Genomic DNA, 18,230 nt, shown 5'->3' with positions numbered 1-18,230 from the left:
TGCTGACGTTTCTCCTCTTTGCAGCACTTCCATAAGGGCCGGCGAGCCCAGCAGCATCTAGAAAACTCCTTCAAGCAACTGGAAAACGTGAGTCCTGGGGAACAGGGCCAGCTGTTTACGTTCTGTTCATGCTCGTGTTGGGCCTGATCCAAGCGCTTTGGAGCCGCCGGGAGCCTTTCCATTGACTGCAAAGGAAGCTTTGGATGGCGCTTGCCGAGACCCAGCTGCATGGGTCAGCTTGTGCTCCGCAAAGAGCACAGCTGGTGGAAGGAAATGCCTTCAGGAGAATGAAAGGGGCTTTATTCAGAGGAAGTCCAGCACATGTGCGGCAAAACTGTTCTGTGGTTCTGGTGGCTAGAGTGGGGGGAAGGCTGGGAGTCAGGACTCCTGGGTTCTGTTGCTAGCTCAGGGAAGGCAGTGGGCTCTGATGCATTAGACTAGGGGTTCTTAAATGTCATTGCCCCATGACCCCCGTCTGACAACAAAAATTACTACATGACCCCAGGAGGCGGACTGAAGCCTAAGCTCCTCCCCTCCACCCCCAGTCCCACCCCCCTGGGTGCGGGGGCCAAAGCCCAGTGGCTTCAGCTCCAGGCAGGGGGCCTGTAACCTGTGCCCCACCTCCCAGGGCTGAAGCCCTCAGGCTTCTGCTTTGGCCCCAGGTGGTGGGGCTTGGGCTTTGGCCCTGGGCCCCAGCACATCAAACGCCAGCCCGAGCAACCACATTAAAGTGGGGTTGCGACCCACAGCTTGAGAACTGCGGCATTAGACCAATGGCAGGTGCTGGGAGTCAGGACTCCTGGGTTCTGTTTCTAGGTCTGGGAGGGGAGTGGGATCTAGTGGGTTAGTGGAGGGTTGTGTGGGGGACAGCTGGGAGTCAGGACTCCTGGGTTCCATTCCCACCTCTGCCACACACTCACTCCATGCTTTAGGGCAAGTCCCTTAACCTCCCACCTTCGCTTCCTCCTCTGTAACGGGGGAGAGTCCCTGAGCCCCGTCCCCTGTGGTTCCCCTGAATTCTGTGGGTGGGAAGCAGCTGTGTGCTCCAGCAAGGTAACGCTGGCTTGTATTCCTGCCCCCAGAGCAAGCGCAAGTTCAAGCAGGACTGCAGGGAGGCGGAGAAAGCCATGCTGGTGGCCGAGAAGCTCGACCAAGACCTCAATGCCACCAAGGCAGACGTGGAGAAGGTCGAAACGCTGCTGTCCCCTTGGCTTGACTCCCTCTAGCGTGGGCCTGTTGGGGATGGGGGAACCATCAGGCAGCATGGGAGGGGGCCCAGCAGGATGGAAGGGAGGGGGGACCTATTGGGTGAGGTAGAGTCCATGGGTTTTGCTAGCTGCTTTACAGACTGGTATGAAGACCAGATTTCTGCCCCAAAGAGCTGACCATCCATAACCGACCGCATTCAAGGAGGCTGCATTAGAGGAAGAGGATGGTGCCGGGGTTCAGGCTTGGGGAGATCTCGGTTCAGTTTCCGGCTCTGCCACAGACCCGCCATGGGTGACCTTGGGCCAGTCACTTCATCTCTGTGCCTCAGTTTCCCTGTCTCTGTGATGGGGCTAATGAGCCTTCCTGAGGCTGTTCAGGCTAACCTCTCAGGGGATGTGTCTGCAGCACCTGGCACGATGCAGGCCCACTCCCACCCCCAACGGGGGCTGCAATGATGCGTGGGGGGAATTAGCTGTGTGGTGCAGGGGAGAAGAGCAGATGGGAGGGAGACCTTCCCGGAAGCTTGCTATTGCGGATGGGGAGTTGGCCACCGGCCCAGGGCTTTGACTAGAAGGGATTCCCTGGGCTGGTATCCGGGCCTGTCCGTCTGCCCGCGGGGACAGAGCTGGGCCTGTTGTGACGATTGCACTAACTCCGGCAGGCGAAGCAGCAGGCCAATCTGCTCAGTCACTTGGCGGAGGAGAGCAAGAACGAATACGCCTCCTTCCTGCAGAAATTCAACCAGGACCAGAGCCAGTTCTACTTTCTGGAGATGCCGCAGATCTTCAACGTAAGCCCCTCCCTTTGACTATAAGCTCCTCCCCATCAATATAAGCCCCTCCTACTTAACCTTAGCCCTGCTTCCTCCTTTCTGTCCTTCCCTTCTTTTTCTTTCCCTCTCTGTCAGTTTTACCAGTATAATAATAATGATGATGCCTAGCTCTTATCTGTAGATTTCAAAGCCCTTCACAAAAGGTATCATTATCCCTGTTTTACAGATGGGGAAACTGAGGCATGGAGAGGGAAAGTGAGTTTTCCCAAGGTCACCCAGTAGGCCAGTGGCAGAGCGAAGAATAGAACCTAGGTCTCCGAGGCCCCATTCAGTGCTCTAACCACTAGGCCACGTTTTGTTTAGTGTTGACATTGGCGTCCGAGCCATGGGCCAGGACTCTGCTGTGCTTGGTGCTGTCTAAACAGAGAACAAGTTGTCGTCGCTACCCCAGACAGCTTCCAGTCTAAGTAAGAGAATAGCTAGATGGGAATAGAACAGCCTGTGCACTATGGGGAGTTGTGCTGCTTTCACTACACACCTTTTGTGTGTGAATCTTGGGAAGGTCTTGGTCTCGTAGTCTGCGGAACTCACTGCTACAGGATGGCAAAGTACAGATGTATTTCTTCCTCATCCACTAAAACTGAAAGGTGGAAAATTCAAAACAAACGTCCCCTTGCTCTTGTGTTTTTGGAACAGACCTACCTGATCTCCCTTCTCAATCCCATCCAGTATTGTGTGGATTTCTAAGGTGTCTCATCCCCAAGGTAAACAACCCCAACCTTTTTCAAACAAACTAACTGCCTGTCCAGCATGAAGGACACCTGGATCCTTATCTGGCTCTTCTGCTGGCCTGCTGTGTGACCTTAGGCATGTCACATCCCCTCTCTGTGCCTCAGTTTCCCTATATGTAAAATGGGGATAATGGCACTGACCTCTTTTGGAAAGCGCTGGGAGATCTATGGATAAAGCACTATATAAGAGCTGCCTAATTAATAGCAATAATAATATTTGTAGAGTCTTTTCCAGGCCTTTTATCATTCTCCCTGTTTTCTGCTCCCCGCCCCTTGCAGAATCTGCAGGAGATGGACGAAAGGCGGACGGTGCGGCTGAAGGAAGGCTACGGCATCTTCTCCGAGACTGAGCGGCAGGTCATGCCTATCATTGGCAAGTGCCTAGACGGCATGAAGGCAGCAGCTGACTCAGTGAACAAGAAGAACGTGGGTCCTGCTGTCTCTTTAAACTTAGTGCCCCGGGGTGGAAAGCCCATTGGAGTTGTTATAGCACCTGCCCTCCAATAGGGAGGCAGACCCCCCCCAAAGTAGGCGGGGCTAACTGAGTGGGATCCAGCTGTCATAACCTCCCCCGTCCACTAGGGGTCCCAGACCAGCATAGGGGCAGTTTTTTGCTTTTACTTCACCTGGAGAAGTTAAGTCAATCCAGCCCCAGATCCCAAACCTGGAGGGATTTGAGGGTATTTGTGTCCTAGGGAATGGAAATAAGACCCAGGTGTCCTGACTCCTGTTCTAACCATTACACCTGCTCCTCTTGCGGACCCAGGGAGTCAGGACCCTGCGAAGGGAGTGGGGTCTAGTGGGGATGGGAGGGCTGAGAGTCAGGACGCCTGGGTCCTATTTGGACTTGTGCCCATGGATAGAATAGGGTTTGGCGTCCGGTCTGTAGAGATCAAGGCGGAGATCAATGACCCGGCCTTGCTGGCGACACGTGGCTTGTGCATGCGAGTGTTTCTGGGGAGATGGGAATGCTGCAGCGAGGTGGAACGGGCCCTGGGGGGGAGGTGGCAGCAGTTCTCCCGGCGGTGACGCCCTCCCCCTCGCCCCACCGCCGGCAGGACTCCCAGGTGCTGATCGAGTTACACAAGTCTGGCTTCGAGAGGCCGGGAGACGTGGACTTCGAAGACTTCAGCCAGCCTATCAACCGCACCTCTTCGTACAGGAGCCTGGGGACGCCCCGGGGCACCCTGGATGGCCGGCTGGACCCCCGCCTGCTGGGCAAGAACAAAGGCAAGCGCTGGCTCTTCAGCAAGAAGAATAAGGTAGGAACTGGCAGTGAGGCCCTGAGGCCCTGGCTCTGGGCGCTGCTCGGGCTGGGGCACCTCAGCCTGGCTGGAACTTGGAGCGGGACCTAGCGGTTGAAGCGCAGAATTGGGAGTCAAGATTCCTGGATTCTAGGCCCATCTCGGGGGTGGGGTTCAGCACTCCTGGGTTCTATTCCCAGCTCTGGCAGGGGAGTGTGTGTGTGGGGGGGGGTGAGTCTAGTGGCAGGGGGGCTGGGAGTCAGGACTCCTGGGTTCCGTTCACAGCTCCGGGAGTCCTGACTCCCAGCCCCGCTCCCCTCCCGGAGCTGTGAATAGCACCCACGAGTCCTGACTCCCAGCCCCTGCCCTAACCACTAGACGCGCCCCCCCCATACTACCGGTTGGTGTGAACCCGTCCATATCTCCTTCCACCCCTTTGCCCACCCTACTAACTATGCAGAGGGGCAGGTGGTACCAAGCGCTGGTCCTGGGCCGCATCCCTTATCAACTATAGACGAACAGCTGCCAGATGCAGTTCTGGGGGCTCTGGGCGTCAGCTGCTGCCCCCCCCCCCCGGCCCTGAGCGCTGCGAAGATGCCTGGGTAGTTAGCAGCCTCCAACCCCCTTCTCTGCGGCGCGGCCCGTTGCTCGCTGCAGGCTACGCCGCCCTTTGACCCTGGTCTGCGATCGTTCTCCCTGGCTGCATCTCGCTGCCTGTGCATGACGCCGTAAAAGAGCCTTAAGGGGCGTGAGCCAGCGAGGCTGAGAAGACGCTAATAATTAACCAGTTCAGGAGCGCGCGCTGCAAATCAGCCAGCATGAGCCTCTCTCTCTTTCTGTCTCCTCTCCCCCACCGGCCCTGCCCGATCCTCTTGTCCTCCATGAGTCACATCCGACGCACCCCTCCCTCCCGCGCCCCAGGAGAGCTGCCTTGGGAACATGCTGTTCCGACAAGGAATCGTGACCTGGCTTTTACGCCAGGTTAGAGCTCTTGGGGCAGGGAGGGGGTGGGGGTGCTTTTTTTGCATCTTTTGGTTCTGGGATCCCTGAGTAACTGTGAGGCTGTTCCCCCGCCCCGGCAAGGGTTTGCTAAAGGGGAATGAGATCAGCTGTCCACACTAAAGCTGGCAGGAATTCAGGCTTCAAGCACGTGCTTTGCTTCTAAGCCCGGAAGCAGGGTCCTGGATAGAGTCACCAGTTCTGGATGGACAAATTCCTGGGGGGTGTTGTCACATGCCATAATCTTGAATGAAAGATTCATCTTTAATTCCTGGAGACTCCAGGACAATCCTGGAGGGCTGGCAACCCTAGTCCTAGGCTGTCAGCTCTTTGAGGCAGGTACATTTCTTTGCCCGGTGGCTGTACAGCACCTAGCGCAACGGGTCCTGATCTAGGACTGGGGCTCACGTATTACACCTAATATTGAGGCCAGTGGACTTGTTCTTTTGCCAGATTGGGGCTTCAGTTGAGCAGGGGAAGGGGTAATGCGGAAAGATTGCACCCTGAGGAGCTAACACCAGGCACAGGCGCTCAGAATGAGGCCCAGAAGCAGGCAGACCTGGGTGGGAGGGGGTGGGGAGGAGATTGGGGGTTGGGGGGGCAATGCAATGGCTGGGGGGGGGAACAGTTCAGGACTGGAGATGGAAGTGTCTAAAATCATGATATTGTGGTGGAAAACTGAAACGTTTCCATTCGGAAATGCCTCCCGCAGTGCCTTATGGGAGTTGTTGTTCGACTGCCTCAAGCTCCCATTCTCTTCTATGGGCCAGGCTCCCCAGTCAGACTACATCTCCCATGATGAACCTGGATCTCGGTGAAGGGAGGTCGTGCATCATGGGAGATGTAGTCTGGCTGGGGCGCTGGGCCCACAGAAGCAAATGTGGGGTATGAAGCGCTCGAACTACAACTCCCATGATGCACTGCGGTGGCACTTCAGAATGGAAATATTTCAGTTTTCAACCAAAATTTCCCGTAGGAAGCACCAAAACCAATTTTTTTTTAAAAGCTTGATTGAAATTCCAATTTTCCACCTTCCCTAGCTGGGGGGCCTGTGGACAGGAAGGGATGAAGGCTGGTCTTGGGGAGGAAGGCTGTGAGAGTGAGATTTGGGGCGGGAGGTATAACTGGGCCTGTGGGAGCAAAGCAGCCTCTGGTCTAGTTGTCAAGTGACCTTCATGTTACTTGCCTCCTGCTGTAACATGCCCCCGCCCCAGTCTCCTTACCATCTCCCATGATGCATTATGGTCTCCCCTCTTTGTGAGGGCAGGTGGTGCATCATGGGAGACATGAACAAAGTTCACTTTTCCCACCGAAGTGCCTCTCTCCCAAGAGAGGAAGGCAGTTGCCGAAAGCCAGGTCCCCTTCTCGGTGTCAAGCTTCCCAGGCACATGGGTGCCAGAAAAGGCCACGGGTGCAAGGTGAGGCCTGATCTGTGGCAGGCAGGAGCCCGATCCATGGTGCCAGTCACACCCCTGGTGCAGGGTGGGACCCTAAGCGTTTAAAGTAGGCATATTTCCTAGGGTCTTAGGCACCCAAATTCCTTTGACTTCCCATAGGACTCAGGTTCCTTTAGGATCGTTTGAACAATCCTGGCCTTGAAAGGGTTCTGAGCCTATTCCCCTTCCCTTCACTGCTGGGATCCCCTACGCTTGGGAGATGGACAAAATGGTTGGTGGCCTTCCCTCCCCTCGCTGCCTCCGGCTGGTGGATTGTGATGGTGCAGCTTGTCCTTACCCCTCTCCCCTTTATTCCCTGTGCCGTGTTGGGTTGCGTTTTTGTTGTTGTTGTTTTTTTTTGTGTGCATGCCTATTTATTTTCTTACAGAGTTCTCTCCGTTGTGTGTCCCCATGTGTTCTGTTGTCCCTTTGTCTGTCCCTAGCTCCCGCCCCCTCCCCTCTCCCCAGTGATCTCTGCCCCGCTTCCTTCCTCCTCGTCTGCCACCAACGGACCTCCATCCCCCAAATTCACCCGGGACCCTCTCTCTTACTGTCTGAATGAGATCAATAAGACAGTCAAACCCCACATCGCCTCCTTCCGCCACCTCAAACGGAGGGTAAGTTTGTGTCTTGTATTTTGCTTTGTACCAAGCCAGGGGAAGTTGCTATTGTTATGAAGGGCACCTGCAAAGAGAGAAACGCAGTGGGGCTGTGCAGGAAGTAGGCTTTTAAAGTATCTTTATTTTTAAGGCCTTTGTGCATCTACTTTGGCTTTCTGGCAAAACCCCTCTGAAAATGGAACTATTCAGAAATGCGACTGTAGTGCCTCCTGGCACAACTCCCAGGACTCCTGGGAGTTGTAGTTCAGGTGCATCATGAGCCCATTGTCCTCTATGGGCCAGGCTCCCTGGTTGGACATCATCTCCCATGATGCACCGTGGTGTGCCCTTTTTGTAAGGAGAGTTGGTGCATTGTGAGAGATGTTGCTAGGTTCCTGATGGGACTGCATCTCCGATGATGCACCAACTCCGCTTACAAAGGAGAGGGCAGACCATGGTGCATTATGGGAGATGTCCAGCCAGGGAGCCTGGCCCATAGAGGACAATGGGCTCATGAGGCACCTGAACTACAACTACCAGGAGGCACTACAGTAGCATAATCAAATCTAAATGCGTTGGGTTTCAGGTCTTTGTTTTGTTCAACGAGAACATCAAATCTTTCCGCCCGAAGCAGATGCATTTTCTCCCAAATCCAGGTTTTCCATAACAATGCAGTTTCCGTGGGAATTTTCTCCCAGCCCCAACACGTACCCAATTATTTCTTCCTTTACTGGTCACTTCTTAAAGCCCCGGGTTCTCCCTCTTTTCCACATAGCTCCAGCCTCCCTCGCGTGGTACAGCAGTCAGTGCTTCCGCCCGTTTCAAAAGCATCGGCTCCCCAGACACGCGCCTTCCTTCCAAACTTCCTAGCCCAGCCCTTTGCCTGCTCCCCACAGCAGGACGTTCCACCGTGTTCTGCTCGTCCGAACCAGGAGCTTCCCCTTTGCAAATGCTCCTGGCTGGAGGATGCAAGCCTCCACTCCTGCTCCATATAAAACCCCAAGCCATCCCTTGCTTTCCAGGCTTCCTTTCTGTTGGCTTCTCCTTTTCGGAAGCTGCCGTGCCACATTCACTGCTTGGGGTACAGACTCTGTGGGTGTGGGGTCAAGTTCCAGTCAACATCAAACCGCTTCCTGTTCTAAATAAAGCATCGCAAGCCAGGAGACCAAAGACCCAAGCCAGCAGCCAATTTCTGATCTCTCCCTCTATCCCCGCCACCTCCGGTATTCCCAGGAAGTAGGAGCACCTCTGCAAACCAGGGCTTGCCCACATGGCTTTCACCCTCCATGCCGGGGGGCTGACTCTGCCAGGTTGAGGGCCTGTGGTTATTGTGCCAGGATCTCAGCACGGGTGTGCTCGCTTGGTGTTGCCTCGGCACAGGGGTGGAAATCAGTTGCTGGCCAATTGAGTAACTTTGTCCTGTGAATAAAAGTATTAGCAGGCCGGACCCCACGGTCCAGCTGGTAGCATCACGGGCAGCGCCTGATGCTTCCAAGGACCTGGCCTCGATGGGATGATCTTTCCTCGGCGTGGGCATGGTTATGTGGAGCTATAGCTTTGCACACCACTGTCTGAGGCCCGTCTACCCACTGACTTGCCGGAGGCCACACGGGTCTCCTGAGTCCCAGCTCAGTGCTGGTTTTCCCCCTTAGCTGCTCCTGCTGTAACGGTTGGGGTGGATGCTGTGAGCTGTTCCCTCCTCCACGGGCTGAGGGTTCTGCAGCTGGAGAGAACCAGGATCTGAACCCTCCGTGCTGCTGGTGGAGACAGAGATCCGGCCCATGTCGGTTTCAAGCTGCAGGGCCGTGGCTGGTGTCTCCTCGACAGCTAGGTGCCGAGCTCTCTTCGCTGCACAACCAGAGATCTCTGGATCCCGGCCACTGCTGCAGAAAGGCATCATGCAGCGTCTTGCCCCAGGAGCGGCCCCACCTCAAAGCGCTGTCCCTATCCTGCGAGGTACCGAGCTCTCCCGATGACCAGTGAAGGTCGAGGAGGCTCAGTGAGATCAGGCCCTTAGAGTGAGGCACACATGTTCCCCTGGCGCTGGCCAGTGTCTTGCAAGTTAGGGGCAGTGGCTGTCGGCAACCCCTAGTGTGAAGGAGTCGGGGGGGCACAGGGGACTGGATTTTGTGGCTGGGGAAGAGGGTCCATGTTACGACATGAAGGGAACTGATGTATCCTTCTCTTCCCCTCCCCACTCCCTGCCGCCAGCCTGTGATCACGGAAGATTTCAGCCACTTGCCGCCAGAGCAGAGAAGGAAAAAGCTGCAGCAGAAGATCGAGGAGAGGAACCGGGAGCTGCAGAAGGAAATCAACCAGAGGTACAAGCGCTTAATGCCCTGTAGGCGGTGCCTTTTGAATGCCTCCTGTCTCTGTTCTCCTCCTCTGGTGGTGGCCCACCTGCTGGACTACATCTCCCATGATGCTCCAAGGACTAGGACGCCCACAATGCACCACCCCTCCCTTCTCCAGGCTTTTAAACCCTGAGGGTTTAGCCATAGTCTGTAACTCTGGCCTCCTGCTGCAGTGAGTCCTGTAGACTGCGCACAATAGGGAAATGCTATTTCCACAAAGTGTGTGTGCTTGATCTGTAATCACTCCTTCAAAAATCATTGTACAGTGAGCCAAACCAAGATGGGTGGCCCAGTTGTGCCAGGTGCTGGATGTGCTTCGTGAGAGCCAGTCCCTGGCCCAGTTTGTCTACAGTCTAAGTAGACCAGGGTAGGAAGGGAAAACAGGAGGAGGAGCAATGATTTCCCCCAGGTCCGGGGCAAAGTAATGGAAAAGAGACGACTAAGAGGGAGTGCGATAGAGGTCTATAAAATGATGACTAGTGCAGAGAAAGTGAATAAGTGTTGTTTACCCCTCCTCCTAACAAGAACTAGGGATTACCGGATGAAATTAATAAGCAGCAGGTTTAAAACAAACAAACGGAAGTACTTCTTCACGCATCGTCAACCTGCAGAACTCCTTGCCAGAGGATGTTGTGAAGGCCAGAACTAAACGGGGTTCAAAAAAGAACTAGATAAGTTCCTGGAGGATAGATCCATCAATGCCTATTAGCCAAGATGATCAGGGACACAACCCCATGCTCTGGGCACCCCTAGCCTCTGCTTTCTGGAAGCTGGGAGTGGATGATGGTTTTAATCACTCGATGATGACCTGGTCTGTTCATTCACTCTGAAGCACCTGGTATTGGCCACTGTCAGAAGATGGATACTGGGCTACATGGATCTTTTGGTCTGACCCGGTGTGGCCATTCTGATGTTCTTATGTAACTCCTAGTCCGGTGCTCTGTCTGTTAGGAAGCACTCCTTCCCCTTGTTCTCTTTATTTGCAGGAGGATATAAAGGGAGGGAACCAATCAGTTTGCATCCTACAATTTGCATTCAAATCTCTTTGCCAGAAGGCAGAAATTTTGTGTGCTGTCCCTTTAAATCCCTTCCCCTAACTCTTCCCCCACACTTCCCCACAGAGATGCCTTAAACAAGATGAAGGACGTGTACCAGAAGACGCCCCATATGGGCGTCCCTGCTAGCCTGGAGCCAAAGATCTCTGAGACCCTCAGCAACATCGAGAAGTTGCACCTAGAAATCCAGAAGTACAAGGTAAGGGGGAGGTGAGGGGAGTCACGGGATGGGGCTACCTCTAACACGCTCCCCAGGACCCTTTGGGAATCCACGTGTCCAGCTCTGCTCTCCAGCCATCTGTGGCTCCAAACACACGCGATGCCCCGTATGTCCAGCCAGTCCTTTCTTTGAACCGGTTCAAAGTGCCGTAAATTTATAAGGGAGGTCTTTATCTCCCTCTCGTGGCTGAACCATGTACCAGCGCCTCGCTCTTCTCGAGCACTTTTCATCCTTGGAGCTCAAGTGTTTTACTGACGAGGACAGTGCCATTATCCCCATTTCACAGCGGGGGAAATTGTGGCAAAACACGGGGGAAGTGTCTTGCCCAGGCTAACCCAGCAATAACCTAGATCTCCTGAGTCCCTGGCTAAGTGTTATCCACTAGGCCATGCTACTCTGCACTTGTTAAGGCTTCACCTACGCTAGCAAGTGGATGCTAGAAAGCCTACTCTTGGTATAGACACAGTAGATGCAGTTTGTAGTGGCAGAAGAGTGCTTTCAGTGGGGTAGCGTATACTGGTTCTCCAAGCGAAATAAGTGACATTGCAATATACAAATGCTTTTGCCAATAAGAATGTGTTAAAAAAAAATCACACTCCTAACCGACGTTAATCTATGGTCAAAATTGTCTGGCCCATCTAGCACAACGATCTCCACATCCACCCGGTGTCCCTTGTTTTACTGACAGATTCTAAGTATTTTAGATCCTTATGTGGCCCCCATCATTGTCGCATCTGAGCAGCGCACCATCTTTAGTGTATTTATCCTCCCAGGGCAAAGCTGTTATCTCCATTGTACAGATGAGGAGACCGAGGCACAGAGAAGCTAAGTGACATGCCCAGGGTCACACAGGAAGTCTGTGGCAGAGCAGGGACTCGAACCTGGGACTTAAGTCATAGGCTAGTGCCCTACCTGCTGCACCATCCTGCTTCTCTAAGGCATATTGGGGTCCCACTCAGATTAGAAGCTATTTGGGGCAAGGACCAGCGTCTTGTTCTGTGTTCGTACAGCACCTAGTGCAATAGAAACCTAGGCCATGACTGGGGCGCCTAGGCACTACTGTAATACACCTAATGTACAGCGCCTAGCACAGCGGAGACCTTGGACATGACTGAGGGTCCTAGGCACTACCACAATATGAATAATATCAAAAGATGAGAGAATATTTTAAACCAGGCAGTGAACCTACAGATAATGGTGTCACGACCGCATTGGTTCTCAGGTTAGGTGTCCTTATGATTCAAATGCTGCTGGTTTGATTTACGAGTGGTTGAGTCATGCCTAAATTATTCTGGGGTGAATCATGTGTGTAACTCAGCGTCCAGTATCGTTTCATTCGTAGAAACAGCCTGGGCCTTCGGTCGCTTTCTGTTTCTCAAGCGACAAACTTTATACCAGACAATCCTGTTAAATGGCTCTGCCCAGTTTCCTTATTCGCTAAGGAAGTTACTCTTGGCCACAGGTTTATTTTATGAATGAGTCGGCTGAATGTGCATAGCCTGATCAAAGCACAGGTCACGGCACCTTCCCCCGCCCCATTCCTCCAGTGATTCAGACCCTCTTGGGTGTTCCCTGTTCCTACAGTTCATAGCCCACATCTCTGATACTGGAGTGGGCAGGAATGGGATTGTAGCTAACTGGCTGGGAGGCAGGACTCCTGGGTTCTATTCACAGCTCTGGAGGAAGTGGCAGAGGCAGTGCTAACCTTAACCCTAAAGAGGAATATTTTGGGGGCCTCCCCATCCCCCCTCACCCACCTCCTAAAAATACTAATGATATTTCCATAACAAATATACCAACACGCCATGGATTGATACCCTTGTTAAATAAGGTGAATGGTATTTTGGGGCTATTACTAAAGTGGGTCCCCGTTTGAGGCCTGAAGCAGTTGCTTAGTCTCCTTACGTCTAGTGCCACCATGGAGGAATGGGGTCTAGTGGTTAGAGCAGGGAGCTAAGACTCCTGGGTTCCAAACGCTGATTTTCACTAACTTACACTGGGGGTGGGCCGGGCAAGACAAAATATGGGGAGCTCAAAGACTGCGTGAAGCCTGGAGCAGAACTGAGAATTGGGGGTACTTTTAGCTGCTCTGGAAAAGCACCTCACTGCCTGGGTCTGTAGATATTCTGAGGGCAGGGATGGCAGGGCTGCCCAGAGGATTCGGGGGGCCTGGGGTCTTTGGCGGCGGGTCCCGGGGCCTTTGGCGGCGGGTCCTGGGGCAGAAGGACCCCCCGCCGCCAAATTGCCACTGAAGACCCAGAGTGGAAGAAGCTCCAGGGGCCCGGACCCCGCCAGAGTTTTCCGGGGCCCCCAGAGGGAGTGAAGGCCCCTGCTCCAGGGGCCCCAAAAAACTCTCATGGGGACCCCTGCGAGGCCCGGGGCAAATTGCCCCACTTGCCCCCCCCCCACCGGGCAGCCCTGGGGGATGGGGCCAAGACCCCCATAGAGGGGCAGCTGCTATGGAGCAGAGAAGGAAGCCCCATGTGACCAAAGACGCTTGCCTCCCTGTGCGATGTGTCTCTGCTGGCGGGAGGCAGGAATGAAATGCTTGAACCTCCCTCTCTCCCCCCCGCCTCCCAGTCGTGGCTGGCCGAAGCCAAGAGCCGAATGCTGAGTAACCGGCCGGACAACACCCTGAGATACAGCCGCCACCTGGACCCCACCACCACCCTGAACAACAACGGCTCCCACGAGAAGGGCAGGTGAAATGTCCGTCCCCAGGAGCTAGGGCGAGCAGGCGGCCGTAATAGCCAGGTGTGGGTGCTGTTGAATCCTCACCCGCGTGTGTGGTTTGGGATCTCTGGGCCGGGTGCCGTCTGTTTGTCTTGCCAGAGGAGGATTTTTGTCATTGAAGAGTCTGACTAGAACCCAGGAGTCCAGGCTCCTTAGCCCCCCTGTTCTTATCACTAGATCCTGCACCCCTCCCAGGGTGGGGATTAGAACCCAGGAGTCCTGGCTCTCAGCTCCCCTGCTCTAACCACTAGACAACACTCCTGCTTCTGAACAGCCACACTGGACTCCCTGTGGCTGGAGCTACCCCCCGAAACAGCTGCTTACCCTGTCTCCTCATTGGTCCCTCAGCCCTGATGCCACCCACTCCAACGACAGCCAGGATGCCCTGAACCAGCCGATCTACACGGAGTTTGATGAGGACTTCGAGGACCTGGCCTCGCCCATCGGCACCTGTGTGGCCATGTACCAGTTTGAAGGTACTCATCCAAGACACTTCTGAGCCAGGTTCCCTGGTTGGACCACATCTCCCATGATTCACCAGGGTCTTGCCCCTCTTTGACTGAGGAAGCAGTGCATTATTCATAGATTCATAGACTCTAGGACTGGAAGGGACCTCGAGAGGTCATCGAGTCCAGTCCCCAGCCCTCATGGCAGGAGCAAATACTGTCTAAACCATCCCTGATAGACATTTAGCTAACCTACTCTTAAATATCTCCAGAGATGGAGATTCCACAACCTCCCTAGGCAATTTATTCCAGTGTTTAACCACCCTGACAGTTAGGAACTTTTTCCTAATGTCCCTTGCTGCAGTTTAAGCCCATTGCTGCTGCTTCTATCCTTAGAGGGGAAAGTGAACAAGTTTTCTCCCTCCTCCTGATGACACCCTTTTAGATTCCTGAAAACTGCTATCATGTCCCCTCTCAGTCTTCTCTTTTCCAAACTAAACAAACCCAATTCTTTCAGCCTTCCTTCATAGGTCATGTTCTCAAGACCTTTAATCATTCTTGTTGCTCTTTTCTGGACCCTCTCCAATTTCTCCATATCTTTCTTGAAATGCGGTGCCCAGAACTGGACACAATACTCCAGCTGAGGCCTGACCAGCGCAGAGTAGAGCGGAGGAATGACTTCTCGTGTTTTGCTCACAACACACCTGTTAATGCAGCCCAGAATCACATTTGCTTTTTTTGCAACAGCATCACACTGTTGACTCATATTTAGCTTGTGGTCCACTATAACCCCTAGATCCCTTTCTGCCATACTCCTTCCTAGACAGTCTCTTCCCATTCTGTATGTGTGAAACTGATTGTTCCTTCCTAAGTGGAGCACTTTGCATTTGTCTTTATTAAACTTCATCCGGTTTACCTCAGACCATTTCTCCAATTTGTTCAGATCATTTTGAATTATGACCCTGTCCTCCAAAGCAGTTGCAATCCCTCCCAGTTTGATATCATCTGCAAACTTAATAAGCGTATTTTCTATGCCAACATCTAAGTCGTTGATGAAGATATTGAACAGAGCCGGTCCCAAAACAGACCCCTGCGGAACCCCACTTGTTATACCTTTCCAGCAGGATTGGGAACCATTAATAACTACTCTCCGAGTACGGTTATCCAGCTAGTTATGCACCCACCTTATAGTAGCCCCATCTAAATTGTATTTGCCTAGTTTATCGATAAAAATATCATGCGAGACCGTATCAAATGCCTTACTAAAGTCTAGGTATACCACATCCACCACTTCTCCCTTATCCACAAGACTCGTTATCCTATCAAAGAAAGCTATCAGATTGGTTTGACACGATTTGTTCTTTACAAATCCATGCTGGCTAGTCCCTATCACTTTACCACCTTCCGAGTGTTTGCAGATGATTTCCTTAATTACTTGCTCCATTATCTTCCCTGGCACAGAAGTTAAACTAACTGGTCTGTAGTTTCCTGGGTTGTTTTTATTACCCTTTTTATAGATGGGCACTAGATTTGTCCTTTTCCAGTCTTCTCGAATCTCTCCCGTCTCCCATGATTTTCCAAAGATAATAGCTAGAGGCTCAGATACCTCCTCTATTAGCTCCTTGAGTATTCTAGGATACATTTCATCAGGCCCTGGTGACTTGTAGGCATCTAACTTTTCTAAGTGATTTTTAACTTTATTTTTTTATTTTATCTTCTAAACCTACCCCCTTCCCATAAGTATTCACTATGTTAGGCATTCCTAAGGACTTCTCAGTAAAGACTAAAACAAAGAAGTCATTAAGCATCTCTGCCATTTCCAAGTTTCCTGTTACTGTTTCTCCCTCCTCACTGAGCAGTGGGCCTACCCTGTCCTTGTTCTTCCTCTTGCTTCTAATGTATTGATAAAAAGTCTTCTTGTTTCCCTTTATTCCCATAGCTAGTTTGAGCTCATGTTGTGCCTTTGCCTTTCTAATCTTGCCCCTGCATTCCCGTGTTGTTTGCCTATATTCAGCCTTTGTAATCTGTCCTAGTTTCCATTTTTTATGACTCCTTTTTATTTTTTAGATCATGCAAGATCACGTGGTTAAGCCAAGCTGGTCTTTTGCCACATTTTCTATCTTTCCTACCCAGCGGAATAGCTTGCTTTTGGGCCCTTAATGACTGATGGGAGTCTTTGAGCCATGGTGCATCATGGGAGATGAAGTCCAGCTTGAGAGCTGGGCCCAGAAAGGAGAATGGGAGTATAAGGCACCTGAACCCTGACTCCCATAAGGCATCATGGCAGCATTTCTTCATCAAAATATTCTGCTTTTTGGGTAGTTTTTCAAGAGAAAATTGACGTTTCCATGGGAAGCAGATACTTTACCTGAAAAATCTCATTTAATCGAAAAACAATTTTCTGCTGGAAATTTTTCAGCCATCCTTAGCCTCTTCCCCCTCCCTCCCACCCACCCACCCCCCAGTGACTGGTGTGCAATGAGGATAACAGTCTTACTACTGCTGGCTGCTAACAGAGCTCCTCCTTTAGGTCAAACAGTAGGAACCTGTTTTAATACTGAAGGTCTTGAGTTCAAACCCTGCTTAGGGGTTGGAGACTTCACCGCCAAGCAGGCTACATCTCCAAACCCCTGTTCAGTCCACCCCCCCTCCAGGTAGGAGTTTGGTATAAGTTCCCCTTTAACAGCTGCCTACTGGGATATTTCCTGGCTAATGGGGGACATTTAAGGTCTGCACTGTTCACCCATGTCTTCCAGGGGAAACTTCCAGCCCCCAGTGACCTATTGCTGCAGCCAGCTGTGTGGATTTGGGGAAGGGGCACAGAGGGTGTGATTCCCCCAGGGGTCCTAGGAGCTCTAACATACAGGCCCTCCCATCATAGGGATTGGGGGAACCTAGAGCTGAGCTCTGAAACGAGCGATTCTTCTAACCCACTTGCCTTGATTTCTCCCACCCCGTTCCTCCCTCCCCATCACCCCAGGTTCCAGCGAGGGCACCATCTCCATGACGGAGGGGGAGGAGCTGAGCCTGATGGAGGAGGACAAAGGCGATGGCTGGACCTGGGTGCGGAGGAGCAAAGGCGGCGAGGGCTACGTGCCAACATCCTACCTGCGGGTCACCCTGAACTGAGCAGATCCTGTCTCCCCTCTGGTTCTGAGAAGTGGGTCTGGGGGTCGCTGTGCCGGAGCCCATAGAATGTATTTCCACTGCAGCCTGGTGCCTTTTACACTTTATGTAAACAGTTGATGGGCCCCCACCCCCCTTCCTGTGCAGTTTTTAAGTTTATAAAAACGATACAGACTCTGGCGCTGAGGCCTCGGTTTGTTTCGGACGTGGGAGGGGAGCAGAGCGGTTGGTCTGTGTTCCGGTAACACTTCTCCCACCCTGCTCTTAGGGAGAGGGGTGCGGTTGGTTGTGTATATTACCATCATGTCTAGAAGTGCCCCCAGCTGAGAGCAGGACTCCACTGTGGTGGCCTGGGCCAGACCTCCAGGCCTTGTCTTCACTAAGACGAGGTCTACACCAGAGCCCTATGTCAATAGGGGGGTTGAAAACTCCACCCCCTGAGCAATGCAGTTGTACCGACTTATCCCCCTGTGTACACAGCACGATGCTGATGGGAGAAACTCTCCCATCAATGTGGCCACCGCCTCTGGGGACGGAGGGTTAACTACGCTGCCGAGAGCAGCTCCCCTGCCGGCAAAGTAGCATTTTCGCTCTAGTATGACGGTGGGGCGGCTGTACTGTGAAGACAAACCCTGAGGGATTCGAATACACGTGAAGACGCTCTAGGGTGGCCGAGGAAGGGTGTAGTTTTTACACGCGCGAGCAAGTCGAGCTACAAACTGTGAAGGGGCTTAAGGTCTCCTTGAGGCTACGCCCAGTCTTCACCGGAACGTTGCCTTGTGTCAATGCATTGGCTAATGCCAGCTAAGGGCACTTTTTTCCTAATGTGCTGGAGGGCCCGGCTGGGGATGCGGCCTGGGACGCTTTTAAATGCTCTCTAGCTAGTTGAGGCCAGCCCCAGCTTTGGAGGGGGTGGTATAGGGGGGGTCCTAGACTACCTCTGTAAAGGTAAATTACCTATGCCCCTGCTGGTGATGTACAACCCTTGTGGGGCTACCCAGCAGTAGAAATGCATCCTGGTTTTGCAATGAGGACAGAGCTAAGGAATGCTCATCCCTGTTTTTCATTTGGGGAAACTGAGGCACAGGCTGTGACCATCCCCCAGCTGCACAGTGGCAGACCTGCAACTGGAACACAGGTGGCCTCACAGGCTGCTAGTGGGTTTAGAGCAGGGGGGACTTGGCCACCAGGACTCCTGGATTCCATTAGCAGTGCTGGGCACAGGGGCAGGAGGGGGACTGGGAGT

General features: G+C 53.0%; 1 protein-coding gene and 1 pseudogene across 5 annotated transcripts in view; both read left to right on the top strand.

Annotated features, from left to right (window-relative positions):
* Nucleotides 1-17,091, top strand: part of LOC123353572 (cdc42-interacting protein 4-like) — a 73,032-nt gene extending 55,941 nt beyond the window's left edge. For 4 of the 5 annotated variants that reach the window (XM_044994776.1, XM_044994774.1, XM_044994775.1 and 1 more), the window contains 11 exons: nucleotides 25-87; nucleotides 1,083-1,187; nucleotides 1,871-1,999; nucleotides 3,052-3,198; nucleotides 3,831-4,034; nucleotides 6,895-7,068; nucleotides 9,262-9,371; nucleotides 10,526-10,658; nucleotides 13,260-13,381; nucleotides 13,761-13,888; nucleotides 16,839-17,091. In XM_044994776.1, coding sequence (XP_044850711.1) covers nucleotides 25-87; nucleotides 1,083-1,187; nucleotides 1,871-1,999; nucleotides 3,052-3,198; nucleotides 3,831-4,034; nucleotides 6,895-7,068; nucleotides 9,262-9,371; nucleotides 10,526-10,658; nucleotides 13,260-13,381; nucleotides 13,761-13,888; nucleotides 16,839-16,987 — 1,464 coding nt within the window. In that variant the 3' untranslated portion in view covers nucleotides 16,988-17,091. The remainder of the gene's footprint in view (nucleotides 1-24; nucleotides 88-1,082; nucleotides 1,188-1,870; nucleotides 2,000-3,051; nucleotides 3,199-3,830; nucleotides 4,035-6,894; nucleotides 7,069-9,261; nucleotides 9,372-10,525; nucleotides 10,659-13,259; nucleotides 13,382-13,760; nucleotides 13,889-16,838) is intronic. The other variant, XM_044994773.1, reaches the window with a different exon arrangement.
* Nucleotides 1-18,230, top strand: part of LOC123353777 — an 824,880-nt pseudogene that overhangs the window by 83,565 nt on the left and 723,085 nt on the right.

The sequence above is a fragment of the Mauremys mutica genome, chromosome 20, assembly GCF_020497125.1.
Source record: "Mauremys mutica isolate MM-2020 ecotype Southern chromosome 20, ASM2049712v1, whole genome shotgun sequence".
Lineage (NCBI taxonomy): Eukaryota > Metazoa > Chordata > Testudines > Geoemydidae > Mauremys > Mauremys mutica.
Note: the sequence above shows the minus strand (reverse complement) of the source record. Positions and strands in the feature narration are given on the sequence as shown.